Genomic DNA, 17,816 nt, shown 5'->3' on the forward strand with positions numbered 1-17,816 from the left:
AATACTGGCCAATGAAATCAAATGATACTGTTTGCCACTTGAATAGTTTCCATATCCTCTGAGTATCCAGGGATAGGTCTACATGATACAACAAATGCTGACACTACACATCCAAGTATAACTGATTTGAAATGGTTAAATTCCAGGCTGTATCACAACCGGCCATGATTGGGAGTCCCATAGGGCAGTGCACAATTGGCCCAGTGTTGTCTGTCATTGTAAATACGAATTTGTTCTTAACTGACTTGCCTAGTTAAATAAAGGTTTAATTTTAAATTCTATAAAGTGAGTGTGGAAGAGGTGAGAAAATTGTCTATCAACAATGACAACCCACTGGCGTCTGACAACGTAGATTAAAAATTACTGAGGATAATAGCGGACGGTATTGCCACCCCTATTTGCCATATCTTAAATTTAAGCATACTAGAAAGTGTGTTCCCTCAGGCCTGGAGGGAAGCAAAAGTAATTATACTACCCAAGAATAGTAAAGCCCCCTTTACTGGTTCGAATAGTTGACCAATCAGCCTGTTACCAACCCTTAGTAAACTTTAAGAAGATATAATTTGACCAGATACAATGCTATTTTATTGTAAAATGAATTGAGACTTTCAGCATGCTTATAGGGAAGGACATTCAACAAGCATGGCACTTACACAAATGACTGATTGGCTGTCAGAAATTGATACAAAAATTGTGGGAGCTGTTTTGCCTGACTTCAGAATGGCTTTTGACATTAACGATCATAATCTCCTCCTGTAAATGCATATGTGTTATGGCTTTACACCCCCTGCTATATTGTGGATAAAGAGTTACCTGTCTAACAGAACACAGAGGGTGTTCTTTAATGGAAGCCTCTCAAACATAATCCAGGTAGAATCAGGAATTCCCCAGGGCAACTGTCTAGGGCCCCTTTTTTCAAGCTTTACTAATGACATGCTTGAGTAAAGCCAGTGTCTGTATGCGGGTGACTCAACACTATACACATCAGCTACTACAGTGAGTGAAATCACTGCAACACTTAACAAAGAGCTGCAATTAGTTTCAGAATGGGTGGCAAGAAAAAGTTAGTCCTAAATATAACAAAAAATATTAAGCATTGTAATTGGGACAAATCATTCACTAATCCCTAAACCTCAACTCAATTTTATATTAAATAATGTGGAAATTGAGCAGATTGAGGTGACTAAACTGCTTGGAGTAACCCTGGATTGTAAAATGTCATGGTCAAAAACATGTTAATACAACAGTGGCTAAGATGTGGAGAAGTCTGTCCACAATAAAGTGCTGCTCTGACTTTTTAACAACACTATCAACAAGGCAGGTCCTACAGGCCCTAGTTTTGTCGCACCTGGACTACTGTTCAGTCGTGGTCAGGTGCCATAGAGGGACTTCTGAAAATTACATTTGGCTCAGAACAGGGCAGCACTGCTGACCCTTAAATGTTCACAGAGAGCTAACATGAATAATATGCATGTCAATCTCTCATGGCTCAAAGTGGAGGAGATTGACTTCATCGCTACTGGTTTTTGTAAGAAGTGTTGACAAACTGAATGTACTGAGCTGTCTGTTTAAACTACTAGCACACAGCTCGGACACCATGCATACCCCACAATAATATATTGTGTATAAACCCCAATAAAAGCCAGCCCAGCAGCCACATTGAGATCTGTCTCTAATGGCACCCTATTCCCTATAGGGCCCTGGTCAAAAGTAGTGCACTATATAAGGAATGGGGTGCCATTTAAGACTCACACCACGTCTCCTTGCTGGCTGTAGCTGTGAACTCCTGTTCTCTTGACTGCTGGATCAGCTATCAGAGCTCATAAATACCACTGCCTTGCCTCTGCTCTACTTTGGCATCACTAGTTAATTAAACCCTGCCTACCTCCCAGGCCAGAGGGAAATACACAAAATGTATTTCCAAAAGTAAAGAACCGCTAGAGAACGCTTCTAATGGTTTTACTCAAAGAATCTGTCACGTTGCATGGTTGCCAGACTGACTCTGTGAGGGTCCAGATTTAATTCCACTGGCTGTTCTAATAGTTTTTTTTCTCTCTGTCTTGCCTTGCAGTTACCCTGCTGTATGTGACTTTTTGATAAATAATAACTTGTTGTCGGTAATAAGAGCACACGAAGCACAGGATGCAGGGTAAGTTTTGAAACTTTTTTTGATCACTTAACGTTACCAAAAATAGCTATTTATTTTTGTCTCTTCACTATTGTGCTGTCAAACTAAAATGATTGTCTCATCCCAGGTATCGGATGTACAGAAAAAGCCAGACTACAGGCTTTCCTTCATTAATTACAATCTTCTCAGCACCAAATTACCTAGATGTGTACAACAACAAAGGTTTGTGTACTCCTTATATCAAGACAGTGTGTGAGTGTTTTATGCACAGTCTTATATAGCTGTTATGTTTACTAGCTGGGATTGGCGTTCCCTTCTTCTGTCTGGCCTCTTCTGTCTCCAAAATATGACAATTTGCCAATGTGTTACAAGTGCTACTTTTGCCAGTGCTACATTTTCTGTATGTCAGAATGGCTAAGTGTATCATTATTTTTGTTCTTGCTCCTACTTCCAGCTGCTGTATTAAAGTACGAGAACAATGTGATGAACATTCGGCAGTTCAACTGCTCCCCCCACCCCTACTGGCTGCCCAACTTTATGGACGTCTTCACGTGGTCTCTGCCATTTGTTGGAGAGAAAGGTATGCATGTGGTCCCCGTCCAAACTCAGTGTTTCAGAGTTAAGAATGCGGAGTAGAATGCCAGAAAGGAGCATTGGCACATTCTAGTGTAATAGGTCTGCACCCAAAAAGATGCAGCAAAGAGTGTTTTGGTGGTGGTGCTAACCTGAGCTGGGGTGCTGCCGCCTCTCCATTCCCAACAGTGACAGAGATGCTGGTGAACGTGCTGAACATCTGCTCTGATGATGAACTCATGTCGGAAGGAGACGACCTGTGTGAAGGTAAGAGGAACAGCCAGGATTTCACCCTCGCTGGTCCACAGGTTGCAAAACGCACACCTTGGATATCACATTTTATTAGTCACATGTGCTGAATACAACCGGTACAACTTTAGAGTGAAATGCTTACTTAAGAGCTCCTAACCAACAATGCAGTTTAAAAAAATACAGATAAGAAAGAAAAGTAACAAGTAATTAAGGAGCAGCAGTAAAATAACAATAGCGAGACTAAATACAGATATACAGGGGGTACTGGTACAATGTGTGGGGGCACCGGTTAGTTGAGGTAATATGTACAGTTGAAGTCGGAAGTTTACATACACTTAGGTTGGAGTCATAAACTAGTTTTTCAACCACTCCACAAATGTCTTGTTAAAACCTCTCTGGGATATGTGGGACGGTAGCGTCCCACCTCACCAACAGCCAGTGAAAGTGCAGGGCTCCAAATTCAAAACAACAAAAATCTCAGAATTAAAATTCCTCAAGCATACAAGTATTTTGCACCATTTTAAAGATACATTTCTCTTTAATCCAGCCACAGTATCTGATTTCAAAAATGCTTTACAGCGAAAGCATCACAAACGATTGTTAGGTCAGCACCAACTCACAGAAAAACACAGCCATTTTTCCAGCCAAAGAGAGGAGTCACAAAAAGCACAAAATTAATCACGAACCTTTGATCTTCATCAGATGACACTCATAGGACTTCATGTTACACAATACATGTATGTTTTGTTCAATAAAGTGCATATTTACATAAAATCAAATTTTACATTTGTGTGTTACATTCAGTAATTCTAAAACATGTGGTGATTGTGCAGAGCGCCACATCTTTTTACAGAAATACTCATTATAAATGTTGATGAAAATACAAGTTATACATGGAATTAGAGATACTTCTCCTTAATGCAAACGCTGTGTCAGATTTTAAAAAATCGTTACGGAAAAAGCAAACCATGCAATAATCTGAGTACAGCGTTCAGACAACAAAGCAGCCAAAAAGATAGTCAACAGAAGTCAGAAATAGCATTATAAATATTCACTTACCTTTGATGATCATCAGAATGCACTCCCAGGATTCACAGTTCCACAAATGTTTGTTTTGTTCGATAATGTCCATCATTTATGTCCAAATAGCTTCTTTTGTTAGGGCGTTTGGTAAACAATTCCAAAAGCGCGTTCAGGTCCACCCGAACATCGGATGAAAAGTTCAAAAAGTTCCATAAAAGCCCGTAGAAACTTGTCAAACTAAGTATAGAATCCATTTTTAGGATGTTTTTATCATAAATCTTCAATAATGTTTCAACCGGAGAATTCCTATGTCTGTGGAAAAGCAATGGAACGAGAGCTAACTCTCTCTTGACTGCGCCTCAGAGCCTGTGGCACTCTGCCAAACACCTGGCTCATTCCTCTCTCATTCGGTCCCACTTCACAGTAGAAGCCTCAAACAAAGTTCTAAAGACTGTTGACATCTAGTGGAAGCCGTAGGAAGCCCCTATTGTAGATGTTGGGATATTGGTTGCGTTAAAAAACTACAAGTCTCAGATTTCCCACTTCCTGGTTGGATTTCTCAGGTTTTCGCCTGCCATATGAATTCTGTTATACTCACAGACATCATTCATAGTTTTAGAAACGTCAGTGTTTTCTATCCAATACTATAATAATAATATGCATATATTAGCATCTGGGACAGAGTAGCAGGCAATTTACTCTGGGCACCTTATTCATCCAAGCTACTCAATACTGCCCCTCTGTCACCAAGAAGTTAACAAACCATACTTTTGGCAAGTCGGTTAAGGCATCTACTTTGTGCATGACACCAGTAATTTTTCCAACAATTGAACACCTTCCTAATATTTAGTTGCACTTCCTTTTGCCCTCCGAACAGCCTCAATTCGTTGGGGCATGGACTAATGTGTTGTTTTGTAGACTTGGCATATGTCAAATGGTAGAAACCATTACAATGCAATATGAAGTCTCCAACATTGCTTAGGATATTATTTTTTTCCCTTGTATTTAATGAGAAGACGGTGGAATACCAGCGGTACGCAAAGAGGTGATCCGGAATAAGATCCGAGCCATTGGGAAGATGGCCAGAGTCTTCTCTGTTCTCAGGTGAGAAGGTCTCTCTCTCAGTATCACACCAGACAGCATTATATTGTGTCCCAAATGGCACCCTCCTCCCTGTATAGTGCACTAGTTTTGACCAGGGCCTTAGGGCTTTGGCTATAAGTAATACACTTTAGGGAATAGGTTGCCGTTTCAGACGCACCCAAAGACTAAAGACCTTGAGGTTGGGAGTAGACTGAAGTCTGTTTTTAGTTTAGACTTGAGTCTAGTTCATGACATGACTGAAGTCAGTAAAGTGCATAATGAAGTAATGTTTGAAAACACAGTGCTGGTTCTGAGGTTTATTGAGCAGGCAACAGTGAGTCACGACACAGCACCGTGGTGAGGCTGTGTAATGACATTAGCCAGCCACACAAATGCAATGGGGAAAGGGAGATGCAGATCGGCACAGAGATCCTAGAATTCACACATGTTCTATATGTAGGTCTATTAGTGGCCCATATACAGGGATGTCATTGGATGCTACGGAGGAGTGTTTTAACGTATGTAGTTACGTTAACTTCTCCTTTCTCTCCTGTTTCTCTCTCGTTCTTCAGGGAGGAGAGTGAGAGTGTGCTGACACTCAAAGGACTGACCCCGACTGGATCGCTGCCTCTAGGAGTGTTATCAGGCGGCAAACAGACCTTGCAGACTGGTAAGTGTTCCTTTCACCCTCCATCCTCCCCTGTCTACCCTCACCTTTCTGTCTCTGTCCTCCTCTCTCTCTCTTGTACCCCCAGCTCCACCCGTTTCCCATGCCCTACCCTCAGAGGGCCCTGGGGTGCCATGCCGTTTTAACCTGCACTAGCGACACAGCCTTACCCCAGTCACAGTAAACCGAAGGATGTACACTTCACTCAATGTTTAGCATTTTGACATGAATAAGTTCACTTTCGGGGAAAAAAACATAGACCCGGCTCTTCTGCTTTCCTTTTTCCATGATGCAGTGGAGATGTGGAAACCATCACTGTCGCTGATGCCTACACCTGGCCTTTGTTAATATACATTAGATGAACATCATGTTAGATTGCTGCTCTAGCTCACTGGGCTACTATGGGCCACACTGGTCACTATAAAGGGAAGATGTTGTGATTTGGGACACAACCTTCGTCTGTCTTGGGCTCTGTATCAAGCCAGCCGTCCCCGTGGGGTAGAGGGGGGACTGTGGGAGGGTGTCCGGGGGGTAGGCTCAGCGCCGCCTGTCACTGAAGTGGCCGTAGCCCTGATCTAAAGGTCAACCAGCCCAGCCAGCGGGGGAAATACACACACACACACACACACCAGGCCTGTCAGCAGGAAGGAGAGAAGGGCATGTTGGGGGCTGGTCTCCCAGGCGAGGCGGAGGTGTACTGAACGTCGACACAAAGCTGTGAGCACTCAGAGAGAAACCACACGACGTGACCTTTACCAGAATGCCATTGTCTGTCTCAGGCTGCGTCCCAAATGCCATCCTATTCACAATCGAGTGCACTGTTTATGACTAGACCCCTATTAGTAATTGGGACGCACCCTGTGTCTTTCGCCCCTCCAGTCTGAACAAGGCTTTAACATCGAGGAGGCTAGGCTGACTGGCCAAGTTAAAACCCTGGATAGGTTGTGTCTTCTGGTTCATTACATCCCTGTTTGTCTTCACTGCTACCTGACAGTGCTCTGGTGATGTTTAGGGAAATGCTGAGCCGTTTTGACTGCAGTGCCAGTGCTCTTTGAAAACTAAAGGGGGAAATGCCTTACTTTAGCTATTGTATTCAGAGTTCTGTTATGGTCTCAGAGCTAGATTCACCATGTGTTATTCAGAGTGACACCAGTAACAGAGCACCTCATTAAGAACAAGTTGAATAGAAAGATTAAAGCTGTCATCTCCTTTGAGAACTGAGCCATAACACACTTCATTAAGCAAGGAGATCCGTTCCCTTCTCCTCCCAGCAGACTTCATCATTTGATTGCCCCCCCCCCATCTCTGTCCATCCACATCTAAGCCCTCATGACCCTTTAACAGCAGCTAGCAACCTAGATCTCCTGCAGGCTGCTCTCACTGGTACTGTCCTAGATGACACTCTGTTCCCTATAGTGGCCTACTGTTGACCAGAGCCTTGTGGGTGCTCCTAATCCTAAAATAATAAGTTGTCATTAGGGAGGCGGACTCTCATCACACTAAAAACGGTTTGAGGTGTATTTGAATTGTGCTGTTGCTCAGGGAGTAGCCTTTATAAGCATGTATAACCTGTTTTCCTGGTTGGTTGGCTCTGTCTGTTCTGTTATTGATGTTATTTGGTCTCTGCATTGATGACTCACTTTTCTCCTTTTCACCACTACTCACATTGACATAGCTGCCGCTGAGGCCGCGGAGGCCAAAGGTACGCAAGTGGTCCCCGGATCCCTCCCTCAGTGTCTTGTCCTTGTTTAACTTTTAACCTTTTCTAATGGGGCCTGCTTTAAATGTTCTATGCACTCCTGTTTTTGTCACTTTTGAAATGTTTGTTTTGTTATTCTTGTTGTACGTTCACTGTGTGTGGTTCATGAAATGCTTTGTCATGGATTGATGTACGTCACTTTGCAAAATGGCTGCTCTTGCATTACCCGTGCCTGCAACTACTGTGTGTGTGTGTGTGTACACAGTTGAAGTTGGAAGTTTACATACATCTTAGCCAAATACATTTAAATTCAGTTATTCACAATTCCTGACATTTAATCCTAGTATAAATGCCCTGTTTTAGGTCAGTTAGGATAACCACTTTATTTTAAGAATGAAATGTCAGAATAATAGTAGTTATTTTTCAGCTTTTATTTCTTTCACCACATTCCCATTGGGTCAGAAGTTTACATACTAATTGAGTGTATTTGGTAACATTGCCTTTAAATTGTTTAACTTGGGTCAAATGTTTCAGGTAGCCTAACCACAAGCATCCCACAATAAGTTGGGTGAATTTGGCCCATTCCTCCTGACAGAGCTGGTGTGACTGAGTCAGGTTTGTAGGCCTCCCTGCTCGCACATACTTTTTCAGTTCTGCCCACACATTTTCTATAGGATTGAGGTCAGGGCTTTGTGATGGCCACTCCAATACCTTGACATTGTTGTCCTTGCCACAACTTTGGAAGTATCCTTGTGGTCATTGTCCATTTGAAGATCCATTTGCGACCAAGCTTTAACTTCCTGACTGATGTCTTGAGATGTTGCTTCAATATATCCACACAATTTTCCTACCTCATGATGCCATCTATTTTGTGAAGTGCACCAGTCCCTCCCACCAGTCCCTGTAACAGTATAGCTTCCGTCCCTCTCCTCTCCCCAACCTGGGCTCGAACCAGAAACACATCGACAACAGCCACCCTCGAAGCATCATTACCCATCCCTCCACAAAAGCCGCGGCCCTTGCAGAGCTAGGAGCGAGTGACGTCACCGATTGAAACGCTATTAGCGCACACCCCGCTAACTAGCTAGCCATTTCACATCGGTTACACCAGCCTAATCTCGGGAGTTGATAGGCTTGAAGTCATAAACAGCTCAATGCTTGAAGCATTGCGAAGAGCTGCTGGCAAACGCACTAAAGTGCTGTTTGAATGAATGCTTACGAGCCTGCTGCTGCCTACCATCGCTCAGTCAAATATCAAATCATAGACTTAATTATAACAACGCACAGAAATACGAGCCTTTGGTCATTGATTTGGTCGAACCCAGAAACTATCATTTCGAAAACAAATGTTTATTTTAGTGAAATACGGAACCGTTCCGTATTTTATCTAACGGGTGGCATCCCTAAGTCTAAATATTGCTGTTACATTGTACAACCTTCAATGTTATGTCATGATTATGTACAATTTTGGCAAAATAATTACGGTGTTCGTTATGAATGAATGGACTTCACATAGTTCGCAATGAGCCAGGCGACCCAAACTGCTGCATATACCCTGACTGCTTGCACGGAACGCAAGAGAAGTGACACAATTTCCCTAATAGGAAATTCATGATAGCAGGCAATATTAACTAAATATGCAGGTTTAAAAATATATAGTTGTGTATTGATTTTAAAGAAAGGCATTGATGTTAATGGTTAGGTTTGGTGCAAAGACGGTGCTAAATCATCACCCATTTGGCGAAGTAGGCTGGGATTCGATGAGAAATTAACGGGCACCGCATCGATTATATGCAATGCAGGACACGCTAGATAAACTAGTAATGTCAACCTAGTGATTATGTTAAGATTGTCTTTTATAAGATAAGTTTAATGCTAGCTAACAACTTACCTTGGCGTAACAGGTAGTCAGCCTGCCATGCAAGCTCCTCGTGGAGTGCAATTTATGGCAGGTGGTTAGAGCTTTGGACTAGTAACCGGAAGGTTGCAAAAACGAATCCCCAAGCTGACAAGGTAAATCATTTGTCGTTCTGCCCCTGAACAAGGCAGTTAACCCACCGTTCCTAGGCCTTCATTGAAAATAAGAATGTGTTCTTAACTGACTTACCTAGTTAAATAAAGGTGTAAAAAAAAATTGGGGGACGATTTCGGCCAAATCAGTGTCCAAAAATGGCGATTTCCGATTGTTATGAAAACTTGAAATCGGCCCTAATTAATCGGCCATTCCGATTAATCAGTCGACCTCTCCTCTGGATCTAGATACTTTTGTACCTGTTTCCTCCAGCATCTTCACAAGGTCCTTTGCTGTTGTTCTGGAATTGATTTGCACTCTTCGCACCAAAGTATGTTCATCTCTAGGAGAAAGAACACGTCTCCTTCCTGAACAGTATGACGGCTGCGTGGTCCCATGATGTTTATACATGCTTACTATTATTTGTACAGATGAACGTGGTACCTTCAGGCGTTTGGAAATTGCTCCCATGGATGTACCATGGAGGTCTACAAAAAAAATTCTGACGTCTTGGCTGATTTCTTTTGATTTTCCCATGATGTCAAGCAAAGAGGCACTGAGTTTGAAGGTAGTCCTTGAAGTACATCCACGGGTACACCTCCAATTGACTCAAATTATGTCAATTAGCCTATCAGAAGCTTCTAAAGCCAATTTTCCAAGCTGTTTAAAGGCACAGTCAACTTATTGTGTAAACTTCTGACCCACTGGAATTGTGATAAAGTTAATTATAAATTAAATAATCTGTCTGTGAACAATTGTCGTAAAAATTACTTCTCATGCATGAAGGAGATTTCCTAACCGACTTGCCAAAACTATAGTTTGTTAACAATACATTTGTGGAGTGGTTGAAAAACGTATTTTAATGACTCCAACCTAAGTGTATGTAAACTTCCGACTTCAACGGTATGTATATTTTTATATTTTAGTGGCAAGAAAAAGTATGTGAACCCTTTGGAAATACCTGGATTGCTGGATAAATTGTTCAGAACATTTTATCTGATCTTCATCTAGGTCACAACAATAGACAAACACATTTTGCTTAAACTAATAACAAACAATTATACGTTTTCATGTCTTTATTGAACACACCGTGTAAACATTCAGTGCAGGGTGGAGAAAGTACGTGAACCATTGGATTTAATAACTGGTTGACCCTCCTTTTGGCAGCAATAACCTCAACATTTTCTGTAGTTGCGGATCAGACCTGCACAGCAGTCAGAAGGAATTTTGCACCGTTCCTCTTTACGAAACTGTTTCAGTTCAGCAACATATGGGATGTCTGGTGTGAACTGCGCTCTTGAGGTCATGCCACAGCATCTCAATTGGGTTAAGGTCGGGACTATGACTGGGCCACTCCAGAAGGCGTATTTTCTTATTTTGAAGCTATTCTGTTGTTGATTTACTTCTGTGTTTTGGGTCGTTGTCCTGTTGCATCACCTCTGTTAAGCTTCAATTGGCGGACAGATAGCCTAACATTCTCCTGCAAAATGTCTTGATAAACTTGGGAATTCATTTTTCCGTCAATGATAGCAATCTGGCCATGATGCTCCCTCCAATTTACTTTACAGTTGGGATGAAGTTTTGATGTTGGTGTTCTATGCCTTTTTTTCTCCACACATAGTGTTGTGTGTTCCTTCCAAACAACTCAACTGTAGTTTAATCTGTCCACAGAATATTTTGCCAGTAGCGCTGTGGAACATCCAGGGACAGCAGTGGCTTCTTCCGTGGTGTCCTCCCATGAACACCATTCTTGTTTTAGTGTTTTAGATACATCTCTGGAACAACCTAACATCTCTGTTGACGAGTCTACAATATGCAAGTCTTTAGCTGACATTCTAGGATTCTTAACCTCATTGAGCATTCTGCGCTGTGCTCTTGCAGTCATCTTTGCAGGATGGCCACTCCCAGGGAAAGTAAGCAACAGTGCTGAACTTTCTCAATTTATAGACCATTTGTCTTACTGTGGACTGATGAACATCAAGGCTTTTAGAGGTACTTTTTTGTAACCCTTTCCAGCTTTATGCAAGTCAAAAATTCTTAATCTTAGGTTTTCTGAGATATAGACGACAAGAAAAATACAATAATGTCAGTGTTATTAGATTAAGCACACTGTCTATTGTTGTGACTTAGATGAAGATCAGATCCAATTTGATGACCAATTTATTCAGAAATCCAGGTAATTCCAAAGGGTTCACATACTTTGTATGCATGCACCCCTTCAAACTAGTGGATTTGGCTATTTCGGCCACACCCGTTGCTGACAGGTGTATAAAATCACGCACACAGCCATGTAATCTCCAAAGACAAACATTGGCAGTAGAATGGCACGTACTGATGAGCTCAGTGACTTGCAACGTCATTGGATGCCACCTTTCCAACAAGTCAGTTTGTCCAATTTATGCCCTGCTAGAGCTGCCCGGTGGAAAAGTCTAGGCGCAACAACGGCTCAGCCGTGAAGTGGTTGGCGACACATGCTCACAGAACGAGACCACAGAGTGCTGAAGCGCATAGCATGTAAAAATCACCTGTCTTCTGTTGCAACACTCACTACTGAGTTCACAACTGCCTCTGGAAGCAACATCAGCACAATAAATGTACGTTGAGAGCTTCATGAAATGGGTTTCTGTAGCTGGGCAGCTGCACACAAGCTTAAGATCACCATGCGTAATGCCAAGCTTCGGCTGGAGTGGTGTAAAGCTTGCCACCATTGGACTCTTGAGCAGTGGAAACTCGTTCTCTGGAGTGATGAATCACGCTTCACCATCTGGCAGTCCGACAGAAGAATCCTGTGCCAATGCATAGTGCGAACTGTAAAGTTTGGCGGAGGAGGAATAATGGTCTGGGGCTGTTTTTCATGGTTCGGGCTAGGCCTCTTAGTTCCAGTGAAGGGAAATATTAAAGCTACAGCATATGACTTTCTAGACGATTCTGTGCTTCCAACTTTGTGGCAACAGTTTGGGGAAGCCTTGTTCCTGTTTCAGCATGTCCCCATGCCTAAAGCAATTTCCATACAGAAATAGTTTGTCAAGATAAGTGTGGAAGAACTTGTTTGACGAGCAGGTGTCCACATACTCATGGTAGTGTACATAATAGGACTCAAATGCCCAAGCAGTGGGCTCTTCATTTGGCAGAAAAGACTAGCTTGAACCTCAACATGCACCAGACAGTTACATTATTCCTAAGGCCGTAGGGGCATTGCAAGATCTGGACCATGGTAATATAAAGGCTAAGCCTAAACAGTCGTCACAGATACAGAGTCAGACATTAGGCCTAGCAGTGATTTGTAGACAAACTGTAGGCAGAGTCCACATGGGTGAGAGTCGGGGTTGCTGGTTTCCTTTCCACTGGTCCAGGCAGCTGGTCCCCGAGCAAAGCCAGCGAAGACTTCTAGCCCTCCCATCATCACTAATGGAGATGGAACATACCTCCTCCTGGCTATCCAGGGATATTTTCAGTCTAATCCTGTTATGCTACTTGGCTGTTGCTACTCTGTCACTGTCTGCTCCTGTTGACATGTTACTATCTTAGCACTCAGATACTCTCCTTGACCGCATGCACATTTTGAAGTAGTATAGGTAGTTTGGTTTCTGTCCAATGATATTGATATTATGTTTATCCGAGCATGTTTTATGTACGACTCACCTATTAAGTACCACTGTTTGCCTTTCCTTGCAATGATTCATTTCTCACTGATGTTAAGAGGTATTAAGGTGTTTGTGGCACTTCAGCTGTTAGTTATAACTCCAGATCTCTGGTTGTGCAAGAGTGCCCATTTGAGTGCAGTTTTGTAGATCACATTATCATAAAATCAACTCAAACTACCATTTTAGGGTGTTATTTTCCTGTTATTCTAAATGTTCACATTCTTTGAAACATTATGTGAAAAATGGAATAGTTACTTACTGTATATGTTTTCTTTGTGGTTTCTCCTTGGAACTTGGAATGTTACAGTAAGTCCCACATTCCCACTATGAGGTGTTGTAGCTTGTTCAGTGGTTTTGCCAACCGTACAGTTTCTGTCCATACGACTTGCTGTGTTTCTGTGTATTCAATGTATGTCTGCACTGTTTTCAGTCTGTCAGCTATTACCTGCATTTGGTAACAAAATAACCTGGAGTTCACTAAGGGCATACAATTTGACCGAATCAAGGCAAAACTGAGAATCTGCACAAAAAAAGCTGTAAATTGTTTCATTTTGCAGGTTGTACCTACAATTCCTTATAGCAGATCCTTCAAATACACTGAACAAAAATATAAACGCAACATGTAAAGTTTTGGTCCCATGTTTCATGAGCTGAAATAAAAGATCCCCGAAATGTTCCATATGCACTAAAAGCTTATTTCTCATGTTGTGCACAAATTTGTTTACATCCCTGTTAGTGAGCATTTCTCCTTTACCAAGATAATCCATCCACCTGACAGGTGTGGCATATTAGGAAGCTGATTGAACAGTGATCATTACACATGTTAACCTTGTGCTGGGGACAATAAAAGGTCACAACACAATGCCAGAGATGTCAAGTTTTGAGGGAGCGTGCAATTGGCACGCAAACTCCAGAGCTGTTGCCAGAGAACTGGATGCTAATTTATCTACCATAAGCCGCCTCCAACGTCGTTTTGGAGAATTTGGCAGTATGTCCAACCGGCCTCACAACCCCAGACCACATGTATGGCGTCGAGTGTGTGAACGGTTTGCTGATGTCAGCGTGCTATGTATGTGCTGTAAGCTATGGACAACGGGCACAATTGCATTTTATCGATGGCAATTTGAATGTACAAAAATACCATGACAAGATCCTGAGGCCCATTTTTTTTAATAATAAAAGGTATCTGTATTCCCAGTCATGTGAAATCCATAGATTAAGACCTAATGCATTTATTTCAATTGACTGGTTTGCTCAAATGGACTGTAACTCAGTAAATTCAATGAAATTGTTGCGTTTTTTATATTTTTGTTCAGTATAATGGCTAACTATTTTTCACTAACTAAATGTGTAAGTATTCAAAGCATTGTTTCCTTTGATTTCTAATTGTCCCTCTTTCATTTCTTCCTTCCAGCCATTCAAGGCTTCTCTCCCAAAAGGAAGATCAAGGACTTTGCAGAGGCACAGAGCCTGGACAAAGTCAATGAGAGAATGCCCCCACGCAAGGATGGCCAGCAGCCAGTCAACCCAAATGCCCCCAAGAATGGCACAGACTAGACCTGGAGAGAGACCCCCCTCTCATCCCCACCAGCCCCAGGCCATGGCCCTGTCTCATACACCCAAACTATCTTTGTCTCTTTTAACTCTGTCTTCTATCTCGCTCGCTCCCTCCTCACGTTCTCTCTCTCTCATCTTTCTTTCTCTCTCTGTCTCATTGAGAATTTGCCCCCAGCTGGCCTATACAGTTGGACAGGCACAGAACGTGGGTAGAGAAGACGGCACAGCATTGGGAGAATGGTTTCAGCCACCACGCAGTAAAACCATATGAATAAAAAACGTATTTTATTTATTCAATTAAATTATTAGGTATGTCATAGCTACAATTTTATGTAATCATACATTTCTAAGATGTTTAAATGTCTAAGCATACTGACATTCTTATAACAATGGTAAATGTCAGAGTGAACCATGAAGACCATTTTGTAAATTTGAGTTGATGAATGAGGTAGTTATTGAAGGAGACCTTATTATCCGTTCTTAGTCAATTCGAGTTTTTCTATTTTGTGTTTCACAAGGGAAACGTTGAGTGTGTCTGCTCTCATACATTTATATTTAAATTTTGTGTATTAACTGGAGAGAATTATTATGGGAACTAGATTTGAGACGCCATTGCAGAAGATTATTTTATACCTCCAGTAGAAGTCCAGTAAAAACACCAGCTGTTTTTTTGTCCAATTTTTTTAATGAAACCACTGAATGCTGTTTAGATATTCTTTGATGAAACCACTGAATGCTGTTTAGATATTCTTTGGGTCAATGTGTTCCTCCTGTATTTTAAAGTTAGGGTAAACTGTTTAATCTTTCAACCTTGAGAAACTGCCCTGGTGCGGCAGGTAAGCCTAGAGATTTAAGATCATTGGCCCAGTCACTGGAAAGTCGCTGGCTCAAATCCCCAAGCCGACTAGGTGAAAAATCTGTCTGTGCCCCTGAGCAAGGCACTTAAACCTAATTGCTCCTGTAAGTTGCTCGGGATAAGAGCATCTGCTAAATGACATGTGAATGTACATTTTCCAAATTATATGGAAAAAATTGTATATGGAAGAATTGATTCTAGTTTGCTACCATTATTGATGTGACGTGTCAAGGGATGGTGGTTAGTTTCTCTGGTTTTATGTGTTCTGTATAGTGTTGGTGTTGCTTGCAGGCTGTCACCAACCAACATTTTTACCAGTGTGCTTAACTGTAAGCAGCTGGGGGGGGTTGTATAATATATTTAGATAATCTTCTGCAAAACCAAAGTCTGATTGAAAGGGGTTATAGACATACAGTATGTATTGGTACATCTCCAAGAAGACTTGGTGGTGGTGGCACTGCTATTTGGTTAGCTTTTCTGGGACATTGAGCTGAGAGTGGCCAACTGTGCTTCAGAGTGATTTTCTGGATGGGTAAAGAAACATACATACCAATCTAATATCAAGGAAGAACAACCAGTGTCCTCTTAAGATGGAGGGGTAATATTTCCCATGGAGCAGATGGGGAAAAACGCTCATATATTGTCCCAAAATGAACTGAAACTCCATGTTAATTTTAGATAAGATTTGTGTTATGACACTTTGATTTCATATTGCTCTCTACACTACAGAAAGGATGTTTGGGGGGTTTCTTGACTCCATCTGTTGATTTGATGCATACGTGTTAGATGACTCCAGTGTGATGAACGGAAGGGAAAGCTGGGCTCCAATCAAATGCTTTAGTTGCTAGCAGTTTGAGGAATGCTGTAGCCCGAAGAGTAGTAGTATGAGTCATTCTCAGTGATGCTGTGAAGATTGTTTTGGGTATTTCCTTTCTCTTTATCATGTATCCCACAGACTGACACAATTCTCAGTATCGGTGGTAGTGCAAAGTTGGGGGCCAACTACAGACTCTATACATTGTTCATGCAGTAAAAAAAGATAAGTAATTCCTGATGTTTCTTCTGTGCTCATTTGATTGAGTGTCTGAGTATTATGGTCTTGACACCTTTTTGTCTTTATCACCTCAATGGCAGGAATGAGGACTGGACACTTTTGTAACACCTGCTCCGAACCCTTTAATGATTGACTTCTTTAGGACTTGTGACTCGAACCGGTGCTTAGAGTTTTAGCCCTAGATTTTTTGGGGGGGCTAAAACTGCTTCTGACACTGTCACATGTAGTTATTCTATTGTCTTCAATCATTCAAGAAAAGCATTGATTTGTTATTCTCATGTGAATTTTCCCTTTTATAATATATTATACAGCTTTAAAACAAGTTGCTTTTAATGTGCCATGCCACTTCCTAAACAAACACCAACACCTGTGTGTGACTGGTGGGGGAGAATGGCCTGTTCTTGTGTTCAGTGGTCATGGAGAGATCCTGGAGCCTGTTTCAACTCAATGTGGGTCAGGTTCATTGAGTTGTCATTGCCTAGATGCTTATTTACAGCCCCTTTTTGTTAGTAAAATAAAACAATCTACTGTATTGTGGGTTCAGAAAATGGTCAAATGATGCTCTTTAAAAAAAATATATTAAAAAAAATCCCACATTCTCAACCGCTTAAAATGTTGGTTTGGTGTGAAGTTAGCTAGGATTTAGGGGGGAGTAGAGGCCCCATAGTAGGGCTGTATTCCTGACCTCTTGTCAGTTTAAATATTTCTCAGAATGTACAGAAATATTTGTCATTCAAAAGTCTTGCTGTTAAAAGGATGAAAATAATCCTTTCGTCAAGTACAGTACTTGTCATGCGAGGCCATGAAATCTTAATCTATGTAGATGAATCACTTGAAAAATAAAATGTAAACACTAAGCGTTTCCCTGTCCTGGCTGTCTGAGTTTTTAGCTCTGAGGATTTTACGATGGTATGCCAGATGCTTTCTCACGTCAATGCTCTTGTTAAATTCTAGTCTCCCTTGATCTAAGTTATTCTACATGTTGCTAATATTTTCTCTACATGTCAGGTTGAATGGGTGGATGCATGTCATTGGGTTCTTCAGTGTTTAAATGTTGTTTATAAATATCACAATTCTACATAAGCAGGACTGTTATGTCAACAAAAAAATTACATTTATTTTTTTTCATGCTTGAAATGTTAATCAGGTGGTACCTCTTGTACAATCAGAGATAAATAAAAAGTGGCAACAATTGTTACAGAAAATGCTGTTCCTCAAGTAATGGTATATGGTCATTTCTCAGTTGGTTATGCAAAATGTAGAATGTTC

General features: G+C 41.5%; 1 protein-coding gene across 6 annotated transcripts in view; it reads left to right on the forward strand.

Annotated features, from left to right (window-relative positions):
- LOC139389736 (serine/threonine-protein phosphatase 2B catalytic subunit gamma isoform-like) overlaps window positions 1–17,752 on the forward strand; it is a 45,998-nt gene extending 28,246 nt beyond the window's left edge. The window contains exons 7-14 of one of the 6 annotated variants that reach the window (XM_071136654.1): window positions 2,072–2,149; window positions 2,256–2,350; window positions 2,583–2,708; window positions 2,891–2,968; window positions 4,993–5,080; window positions 5,632–5,729; window positions 7,402–7,428; window positions 14,495–17,752. In XM_071136654.1, coding sequence (XP_070992755.1) covers window positions 2,072–2,149; window positions 2,256–2,350; window positions 2,583–2,708; window positions 2,891–2,968; window positions 4,993–5,080; window positions 5,632–5,729; window positions 7,402–7,428; window positions 14,495–14,637 — 733 coding nt within the window. In that variant the 3' untranslated portion in view covers window positions 14,638–17,752. Of the gene's footprint in view, window positions 1–2,071; window positions 2,150–2,255; window positions 2,351–2,582; window positions 2,709–2,890; window positions 2,969–4,989; window positions 5,081–5,631; window positions 5,730–7,401; window positions 7,429–14,494 lie in introns of all 6 variants that reach the window. The other 5 variants (XM_071136653.1, XM_071136655.1, XM_071136656.1 and 2 more) reach the window with 5 other exon arrangements.
- The last annotated feature ends 64 nt before the right edge of the window (window positions 17,753–17,816 follow it).

This window comes from Oncorhynchus clarkii, chromosome 30 (genome assembly GCF_045791955.1).
Source record: "Oncorhynchus clarkii lewisi isolate Uvic-CL-2024 chromosome 30, UVic_Ocla_1.0, whole genome shotgun sequence".
Taxonomy (NCBI): domain Eukaryota; kingdom Metazoa; phylum Chordata; class Actinopteri; order Salmoniformes; family Salmonidae; genus Oncorhynchus; species Oncorhynchus clarkii.